Source organism: Carettochelys insculpta, chromosome 32 (assembly GCF_033958435.1).
Source record: "Carettochelys insculpta isolate YL-2023 chromosome 32, ASM3395843v1, whole genome shotgun sequence".
Lineage (NCBI taxonomy): Eukaryota > Metazoa > Chordata > Testudines > Carettochelyidae > Carettochelys > Carettochelys insculpta.
Window position 1 is genome coordinate 11382260 of NC_134168.1, and position 10526 is coordinate 11392785.

The 10526-nt window shown below is 53.2% G+C and overlaps 1 protein-coding gene across 1 annotated transcript; it reads right to left on the bottom strand.

Annotated features, from left to right (window-relative positions):
- Positions 1-8160: 8160 nt before the first annotated feature.
- LOC142004946 (olfactory receptor 6B1-like) lies at positions 8161-9120 on the bottom strand. Its single transcript, XM_074982624.1, has one exon. It carries the CDS (start codon positions 9118-9120, stop codon positions 8161-8163), a length of 960 nt encoding a protein of 319 aa, XP_074838725.1.
- Between the last annotated feature and the right edge of the window lie 1406 nt (positions 9121-10526).

Sequence of the window (10526 nt, forward strand, 5' to 3'; positions counted from 1 at the left end):
ATCCTTCTGTTTGTGGTTCTTCTGTTCATCTACCTGCTCACCCTGATGGGGAACCTGCTGGTTATCCTGCTGATAAAGCTGAACCCCTCCCTCCACACCCCCATGTATTTCTTCCTGGTGAACCTGTCTGCCTCGGAAATGTGTTTCACCAGCAGTGTGGTCCCTCAGCTGCTGACTCACCTCCTGGTGGAGGAAAAGACCATCTCCATTGCAGCTTGTGCAGCGGGGACGTACGTTTTCGCCATCATGGGCCTCACACAATGCTTCCTCCTCACGGCCATGGCCTACGACCGCTACGTGGCCATATGTCACCCCCTGCACTACACAACCATCATGAGCGGCCGGGTTTGTGCTCTGCTCACGGGGGCTGCATGGGCTGTTGGCATCTCGGTGGAAGTTCCTCTGACCAAGTGGATCTTCAGCCTGCCCTTCTGTGGCTCCAACCGCATCCAACACTTCTTCTGTGACTTCCCACAAGTACTGAATATGGCATGTGCCGACACGTCGCAGATAAAGGCTGTAGGTCCCATGCTGACAGTTATGTTCACCCTGAGCCCTTTCCTATTGATACTCCTGTCCTACGTCCGCATTATCTCCACCATCCTCAAGCTGCCATCGGCAGAAGGAAGGTGTAAAGCCTTCTCCACCTGCTCCTCCCACCTCACCGTGGTGACTGTGTTCTATGGAACGTCCCTCATCACCTACCTGGTACCCAACACTGGCTCCACTACAGAGAGTGACCTCTTGATTTCCCTATTGAACACAATCGTCTCTCCAGTTTTGAACCCCATAATTTACACTCTGAGGAACAAAGAGGTGAAAGGAGCCTTGAGAAAAACTGTACAGAACAGCAGCTTTTTTCACTACTGGAGAAATTAGAGACTGAGCAGTCAAATTAGTCAAAACTGGGGCCGGGGTGGGAGGCGCAAGTGAAGGGAAATTCATAAACATTTCACTGAACTTCTCATAATGACTCTGAATTTTTTTTGTTCCTTTGAAAGATTTTGTCCTGTCTGGAAAATAGGAAGTGAAACTCTTGTTGCCAAATTACCCCAAAATTTTAAATGTCTAAGTTTTTTTGAAATACGAAAGGCAGAACGGTTTCCCCTGATTTATAATTCATTGAGAAAAAAAAACAAAGGACTCCGTTGAGTGAAAGTCTGGTCCTGATTCTCAAACTTGAAAATTGGAAATGTCAGAAGAAAATAGAGCGTCCAAGGAGAGATATTTCATTGAAGGTTCACCTCTGTGAACTGTGTCCTTCCCAGGTCAGACTGTGAGAAGCTGTTTTCCTGACTACCCCCTTTGCTCCTGACGATACCATGCGGGATGCTGACAGGGAGAGGTGTGAGGGTGCTCTGATACTTATGTCGGAAGGAGGCAAGAAGGGGCTATTTGTACTGCCAGGCCCACCAGCAATATATTAGAAGCAAGAGGAAGACCAAGCACAGGGTAGGCCCATTGTTCAGTGAGGAGGGAGGAACAATATCAAGAAATTTGGAAGTGGCAGAGCTGCTGAATGACTTCGTTGTTTTGGTCTTCACCCAGAAGTCCGATGGAGAAATGCCTGACATGGTGAAAGCTCGTCGGGAGGGGGCGGGTTTAGAAGATTAAATTTAAAAAAAAAAGTTAAAAATGACCTAGAAATGTTCAATGTCTGCAAGTCACCAGGACCTGATGAAATGCTTCCTAGAATACTGGCAGAGATGAAAGGGGCCTTTAGCTATCACCTTTGAAAGTCTTGGAAGTTGGGAGAGATTCCAGGAGACTGAAAAAGGCAAATAAAGTGCCCATCTCTACAAAGGGAAATAAGAACAACCCAGGAAGTTACAGACCAGTCAGTTTAACTTCTGTGCCAGGAAAGATAATGGAGCAAGTCATTAAGGAATTCATCTGGAAACATCTAGAAGAAAATAAAGGGCTAGGTAACAGCCAGCATGGATTTGTAGAGAAGAAATCATGGCCAGCCAATCGGATAGCTTTCTGTAACAGAGGAACAAGGCTTGTGGACAAGGGAGAAGGGGTGGACGTGGTGTACCCTTGTTTTAGGAAGGCATTGGATATTGTCTAGCATGTCTTATCAATATACTCAGCAAATACAACTGAGATGGGGCTGCTGTAAGGTGGGTGCATAACTGGCTGTACAGCCATTCTCAGAGAGTCGTTATCAATGGTTCACAGCCCTGCTGGAAGGGCAGAACAAAGGGGGCTCTGCAGGGGTCTGTTCGGGGACAGGCTCTGCTCAGTATCTTCGGCGATGTGGATCTGGGCATGGAGAGTGCGCTGCTTACGTCTGGAGGTGATACCAAGCTGGGAGGGAGAACAGGGTCATAACTCAGAATGATCTGGGCACACTGGAGAAACGGCCTGAGGTCGATGGGATGAAGCTGAATAAGGCCAAGTGCAAAGTGCTCCCCTGAGGAAGGCCCAATCCGTGTCACACCCAGCCGGGGAAGTGGCTGTCGAGGGAGGAGTCCTGCAGAAAGGGATCTGGGCTCAGAGCGGAGCACAAGCTCCAGAGGAGTCAACAGGGTGAGACTGTTGCCAGAAGCGCCAACCTGCTTGTGGGCGGCACTGCCGGGTGTTGGGAGCCAGCCAGGAGCAGCAATTCCTTCCCTCCGCTCTGCGCTGAGCAGCCTCCGTGGGGCTCGTGCCCAGGGCTGGCCCCACATTTGCAGAAGGCTGTGGAGAAGGGGGAGCAGGTGCGGAGAAGAGCACAAGGCTGGTGGAAGGTGCAGAGAACATGAGCTGTGGGGGAGCCGGCCAGACCTGGGCTCCTTTCGCTCAGAAAAGAGAAAGCTCCCAGGGGCAGGGGAGCGGGTCTCAAGCAGAGAGCTGCAAGGGAGAGGGGTAACTGTGGTGCCCCCCAGCCAGCCCCCAGCCCCTCCCACTCCCCACTGCCCACTCTCCCCACCCAGGCTGTCCTGTATCAGGGAATCCCACAGGCTCTGGGGTGTCCTGATGGTGGAGATGGAACCTCATCCTGCTGCGGGGCTCATGCAGGGGCTGGGCCTTCCTGCAATTGGGAGAAGGGCCACGCCAGCCCAGCCGGGCAGGGGCACCTCTGTGCCGGGACTGGAGCTGTGCCCTGGCTGTGGAAGCCATTTCTGTCACCGGTGTGTAGAGCGGCACCGACTCTGGGGCTGGGGGTCCAAGTGAGGGGTCTGATGATAGCTGGAGATGCCCTGAAGCTGGGTGTGACTTGTGTGTCGGTGCCGTAGGCGTGTGAGAAGTTACACACATTGGCTCTGTAGCTGTGTTAGAAATGTCTGAGCGCTGAGAGTCACACTAGGGGGTGTGACACACACACACACACACACACACACACACACAGAGGCAGGCTGCTGGGCTAGACACCAGGCTCAGACGTCGAATACACATCTCAGAGATGTGGGACTTGTTGTCCACAGCAGCCCAAGGGGTCAGGTGGCCTGGGCTGAGCAATGGGGTTGAAATCGGATGCTCAGACGTCCATCCCAGCTGTCGGAGAGACAGGCCAGGAACAGTTGGGGATGTGAATATTCGCTGGGGCAGGCTCAGTCCCCGCCTCAGCCCCAGGGCAGGATCAGCCTCCGTCTTAGCACCTGGGGCAGGTTCAGCTCCCTCCTCAGACACCTGGGGCCAGGACACCCTGGATGGGAGGGACCAGCTGACACCTCTGTCCCTCGGGCTCCTCGCAGGGGCTGCTGCTCTCCTGCGCCTGGATCGTCCTCCCCTCCCTCGGCCCCTTCGCCCCAAGAAAGCGGAGCCGGCCGGGGACTCTGGGCGGGGGAGAGCTACGTGCTGCCGGTGTGGGGAATGCAGAGCGGGCCAGACCCTGCCGGCTGCCCTGGGAACTCCGGGCCCAGCACAGACCTGTGTGCGATGGATCGTACTGTGGGTAAGGTCTGTGGCTGAGTGACAGGACAGCGGCTTCCAGCCCAGCCCTGCCCTGCCGTGACTCGCTGGGCGACCTTGGCTGAGGCTCTGCCCCAGGTCTGGGCCTGTTTTCCCATCTGTCTCCCCAGAAGGTTACGGCTGGGAGATGCCATCCGGAGAGAGGAAAGCAGGGGTGAGGTTCAGCCCTTGTCCTCAGGCAATGGCCCCACCCTGCAATTCACCAGCCACGGATTCTTTCTCACCCCGAAGCTGCAGCACACTGTGGCGTTGCTGGGTGCTGTTATATAGCGCCTCTGTGCCACCCCAGAGGTGGCTGCATTCCAGCACTGGGGAAGTGACTCTGGGGCAGCACTGCAGTGCGCTATCATTCAGCTGTCACGTCCCACCCCAGAGGTGGCTGCATTGTGATGCTGGGTGGAGCAATTTCCACACAACTCTATCGAGGGCAAGTTGATTGTCACCATTTGGGCAGGAGGGGCTGTTGGTGCTGAATGGGGCTGGGTGGCCGGCCTGGGGAAACGCCCCACTGACTAGTTGGAGCTCAGCAGAGCAATGGGACAGGGACCGTCCTGCCAGACGCCCACTGGGACTTGGAGGGGCTGAGTCGGGACGAGCCCCTTGCAGGCCTTGGCCTGGCCTCGCCGCCCTGCACAGAGCCCAGCCAGCCCAGAACGGTCCTGCCGGAGCCAGACGAGGAGCTGTGAATTCCCCCTGCCGCCTCTCTCGCCCTGCCAGCGACGGAGGGAGGGGTGAGCAGGAGGGCTGGGAGCCACTGGCCAGGACCCCGGCTTTCCCTGCCCATTGACTTCCCTTACTGCCGCCGCCGGGAGTGCAGACAATTACCCCACGCGGCTCACCCGTCCCCCAGCCCCTGCTCCAGGTGTTTCGTCTCCCTCTGCTTTGAGAGACCCAGACGGACCCGAACAGACTGGCCCCAGCTGTGCTTGGGGGGCTGGGAGCCTTGTGCCTGAACCCTGCCCCGAACCCCTCACACCTCACAGCTCCAGACGCCTGCAGCAGCAGACATCCCGTTACAGAGAATCGGGTGTCCCAGGGTTCGTTGATAAGAACATAAGAACGGCCACACTGGGTCAGACCAAAGGTCCATCCAGCCCAGTAGCCTGTCTGCCAACCATGGCCAGTGCCAGGTGTCCCAGAGGAGGGGACCGAAGACAATGATCATGCAGTTTGTCTCCTGCCATCTTTCTCCAGCTTCTGACAATCAGAGGCCAGGGACACCATTCCTCCCCTTGGCTAACAGCCTTTTATGGACCTAACCTCCAGGAATTTATCTCGCTCGTTCTTACATTCTGTTACAATCCCAGGCTGCACAGTCTGCTCTGGCGAGGAGTTCCACAGGTTAAGTATGCGCCGAGTGAAGAACTTTCTTTTCTTAGTTTTAAACCTGCTACCCATTAATTTCATTTGGTGTTATCTAGTTCTTGTATTATGGGCACAAGTGAATAACTTTCCTTATTCACCCTCTCCGCACCACTCATAATGTTATATGCCTCGATCACGTCCCCCCTCAGCCTCCTCTTTTCTAAACCGAAAAGTCCCAATCTTTCTCGCCTTTCCTGATACGGGACCTGTTCCAAGCCCCTGATCATTTCAGTTGCTCTTTTCTGAACCTTTCCCAGTGCCAGGAGATCTTTTCTGAGGTGAGGAGACACCTCTGTTCACACTATTCAAGACGTGGGCGGACCATAGATGTATGTAGGGGCAGTAAGATACTCCTTGTCTTATTTTCTATCCCTTTTTTAATAATAACTAACACCCTATTTGCCTTTTTGACGGCCTCTGCACAGTCTGGATGTTTTCAAGGAACTGTCCACGATAACTCCCAGATCTCTTCCCTGATTAGTCATCGCTAAATTAGCCCCCATCGTATTGTGGGTACAGCTGGGGTTATTTTTTGCAGTGTGTGTTACCTTCCACTTATCCACAGGAAATTTCATTTGCCGTTTTGTTGCCCAATCACTCAGTTTGATGAGATCTTTTTGAAGGTCTTCACAGTCGGCCTTTGTCTTGACTATCTTGAACAGTTTCGTGTCCTCTGCACACTGAGCCACCTCACTGCTCACCCCCTTCTCCAGACCATTTATGAGTGAATTGAACAGGACTGGTCCTCGGACTGACCTTTGGGGGACACCACTAGTTCCCCCTCTCCATTCGCAAAATTCACCATTTATACCTACCCTTTGTTTCCTGGGTTTTAACCAGTTCTCAGTCCAGGAAAGGACCTTCCCTCTTATCCCAGGACAACTTCATTTACACAAGAGCCTTGTCAAAGGCTTTCTGGAAATCTAAGTGTGCTACATCCACTGGGTCTCCCCTGTCTGCATGTTTGTTAATCCCTTCCAAGAACTCTAACACATGAGTAAGACGTGATTTCCCTCTGCAGAAACCAGGTTGACTTTTGCCCATCAAATTATGTTCTTCTAGGTGTCTGACAATTTTATTCTTTACTATTGTTTCAACTAATTTGCCCAGAACTGACATTAGACTTAATGATCTAGAATTGCCAGGATCACCTCCAGAGCCCTTTTTAAATATTGGTGTCACATGAGCTGTTTTCCAGTCGTTAAACGTGGAAGCTGATCCAAAGGACAGGTTACAAACTAGCGTTAATAGTTCTGCAATTTAGCATTTGAGTTCTTTCAGAACTCTTGGATGAACGCCATCCTGTCCCGGTGATTTGTTAATATTAAGATCATCCATTTGTTCCAAAACCTCCTCTAATAACACTTCAATGCCAGACAGTTCCTCAATTTTATTTCCCACAAAAAACGGTGCAGGTCTGGGAATCTCTCCAACATCCTCAGCCGTGAAGACTGACTCAGAGAAATCATTTAGTCTGTCCACAATGGCTTCAGCATCCTTGATTGCTCCTTTTGTATTTGTATCATCTAGGGGACCCACTGGTTTTTTAGCAGGCTTCCTGATTCTAATGTATTTAAAAAACATTGTGTTATTACTTTTTGAGTTTTGGGCGAGCTGTTCCTCAAAATCTTTTTTGCCTTTTCTTATTTCACTTTTACACTTAACTTGGCAGTGTTTATGTTCCTTTCTATTTACCTCACTAGGATTTGCCTTCCGCTTTTTGAAAGATGCCTTTTTATCCCTCACGGCTTGTTTTACATGAGCGTTAACCCCTGGTGGCTCTTTTTTCAGTCTCTTAGTATGTTTTTTAATTTGGGGTCTACAGTTAAGTTGCCCCATGTTGTGGCAGGGACTCGGTGGCAGCGTCCCATGCGCAGTTCCCTGCTCCCGCCCCACCCCCCACGCCACCTGGGGGAGAAGGGGTTGGGCTTCAACTTGCAAGGGAGGCTGTGAGGTTTTGGGCCTTTGCAATGAGGAACCGCTCTGCCAGGAGCTAATATTTTGGATTTTGTACACAATCTGCAAAATACCTTTAGAGCCTCTTTAACCCTCCTGCAACAGAACTTGCAGCATGCTCCGCCAGAGCAGAAGGCCTGGTGTGATAAACACTCCAGAGGATGGTCCTTCAGCGTAGATGAGCAAGTCATGGTCCTGAAGGCTACACAGGCCAATACAATGGAAGCATCCCGGGACAGACCGTTCACCTTCCAAGAGTGCCGAGGTGCAGTTAATTACCTCATAGCCATCCACACTCTGACCTTAAGCCGAAGGTGTAGCAGTGTAATTCTCTAAAGGCCTTTTATTCCCAAGAATTCAAGGTTCTTCAGCTTACTGCCCAATGGGAAGATGCTGAGTGGCCTGAAGAAGCCTGCTACAAAGGGAAAGGCCAGGGCAGAGCAGGAGAGGTAATCCTCTCCATGAGCCTTGGCCATTAACACTTCCATAACACAAGTTATGCTCACCCAGTCAGAGGCCAACCCCACCAAATGGCTCCTTCAGCCAAAGCTGCTGTAGAAATCAAGGACACATTAGAGATGGTTGTAATTTACCCCTCTGAAAGTGCACGGGCCTGTGTGGGGGGCCCTTTTCTCAAACCAAATGGAGAAATGTGCTTTGGCGTGGACCACCATGAATTAAATGCTGTAACTCATCCAAATTCCAAGCATGGATCAACTTTCGGAGAAACTGGGACACACCCAGTTCATTTTCATCTCACATTTAATCTAGAGATAATGGCAAGTACCTCTGGATGAGTCAGCCAAGGAGAGGTCCAGCCTTCATTGCACATGGTGGGTTGCACGAGTTTCAGGTTCCCCCTTTCAGGCTGTGCAATGCCCTTGACACCTTCCAATGGCTGATAGATAATGTGCTCGCTGGATCTGAGGAATCTACAGTAGCCTAGTGGTCACTGCTGGAGACCTTGGGGTCAGCACTCTTGACACCCAGCATCCCTCTTAATGCCCCCTTCACCTCCTGGTTCCTCAGGCAGTAAATGAAGGGGTTCAACATGGGGGTGGCAATGGTGTACACCACGGACACGAGCTTGTTGAGGTCGAAAGAGTGGATCCTCTGGGGCCGGGCGTACATGAAGAAGGCGGCTGAGAAGAAGATGATGACCACAGTGAGGTGGGAGGCGCAGGTGGAGAAGGCCTTCCTCCTGCCCTGGGCGGTGGGGATGCGCAGGATGGTGCCGATGATGCAGATGTAGGAGGTGACAGTGATGGAGAGGGGGATGAGGAGGACGACCAAGGCAAAGACAAAGTCCACCATCTCTGCCACTGTCATGTCAGAGCAGGAGAGGTTGAGCAATGGGGAGATGTCGCAGAAGAAGTGGTTGATGACGTTGGGGCCACAGTACGACAGCTGGGCGATGAAGAAGACGTTCAGTGTGGACATGAGGAAGCTGGTCAGCCAGGAGCCCACCGCCAGCTGCAGGCACAGCCGGTGGCTCATGATGGTTGAGTATCGCAGTGGGTTACAGATGGCCACATAGCGGTCATAGGCCATGACAGCTAAGAGGGCACATTCAGTGCCCGCCAGGGCAAGGAAGAAGTAGAGCTGGACCATGCAGCCCAGGAAGGAGATGCTCTTATTCACCATCAGGAGATTCACCAGCAGCTTTGGGACGGTGACCGAGATGTACCAAGCCTCCAGGAAGGAGAGGTGACTGAGGAAGAAGTACATGGGCTTGTGGAGGTGGAGGTCGGTCCAGATCAGGGCGATGATGACCATGTTCTGCAGGAGAGTCAGCAGGTACATGGTGAGGAACACCACAAAGAGCAGCACCTGCAGCTCCAGGATGGTTGGGAATCCCACAAGGATGAACTCCCGCACTCGGGTGTGGTTCTCCTGCTCCATCGTGAGCCCGGGGGTCTGCGAAGAAAGAAAGAAAGAAAGAAAGACAGAAGTCAGACATCCATTGCAAGAGATCTTTTTTACCACACCTCTCAACTTTGATATCTTTATTATTAGATTGCATCCCACGGAGGCCGAAAGCCTCAATGTTGTGGGGGAAATGAGTTTAAATACCTACATGAGAAACAGGTCTCTAATAATGGGCTCTGTGATGTAGCCAACAAAGCCTGACGCCCTCGTCCAGCACCCGAACGAGGAGATATAGTGGACGAGGGGAGGTCAGGGGAGGTCTGGCCCCCAGGCTGCCTGGAGGGGGGACACTCCTGTAGGGCTCCCCCACAGGGCTGCTGGGTTCTCCTTGCCCTGGCTGGGGTCCCAGGGCTGCAGGGCTGATGGCAGGGCTCCCAGCTGGGGCTGGGCTCCCCACAGTAAGGCTCCCCAACCCCAGCCAGGCTCCCAGCAGTGGGTCTCCCTGACCTGGCTGCCCGCCCCATGGCTGCCCCCCACGCTCCCCAGAGTAGGATTCCAGCAGGGGCTCCTTGCCAGCAGCAGGGCTCTGCTGCGACCCACACAGCTGGAGATCCCTGGCCCAGCAGCATCCATGGTCCTGCCGGATGCGGGAAGTTGCTGGACGAGAGAGTTTCAACCCGTCTGACACCATCCAACAGCTGAATTCTGAAGCGAGAGAAGTTCGAACCCGGAGCAATGGGGACGTCTTTCACAGTGAGGCTCAGGGGCTGCTCCATCACCTGCCATTTTTAAAGCCAGGTTGAGTTTTCCCCCTCACACACCTGCTCTCGTTCCAGCCTGGATTGGTCTGGTGAGGTTCTAAGGCCAGTGTCACGCAGGACTTCAGGCTAAACCAGCGGTGGACAACCTGTGGCCAGCAGGCTGCACCCAGCCCCTCAGGGACACCCATAGGTGGGCTACAAGGCCTTTTGCTGCTGCTGAATGTGCACAGGCCTGGCCCCGCAGCTCCCACTGACTACGATTCACCGTCCTGAGCCAGTGGGAGCTGTGGGAGGCAGCTCGGGCCTCGGGGTCGTGCTGGCTGCTACTTCCTGCAGCCCCCATTGGCTGAGAACTAACAACCACAGCCAGTGGAAGATCTGGGAGCCAGGCGTGTGGACGGTCAACCTCAGCTAAAGCTCTCACAGCCCCCAGGGAATGACCCTGATGGGCCGGGTGCAGCCGGACAACTGCAGTTTGCCCCCCACTGGGCTGGGATCTATGAAATGAGCCACTGCTGGGTCTGTGTCAATGCATCCCAATAAAAGCCCCGGCTGGGATGATTTACTTGGGGTTGGTCCTGCTTTGGGCAGTGGGCTGGACTTGATGACCACCTGAGGGTCCTTCCAGCTCTAGGGTTCTCTGACTCTGTGATTCTCTGAATAATCAAACCTAGTATC

What these genes read in the sequence shown, in the direction of transcription:
- LOC142004946 (XM_074982624.1), bottom strand. Translation starts at nt 9,120, where the DNA reads ATGGAGCAGGAGAACCACACCCGAGTGCGGGAGTTCATCCTTGTGGGA.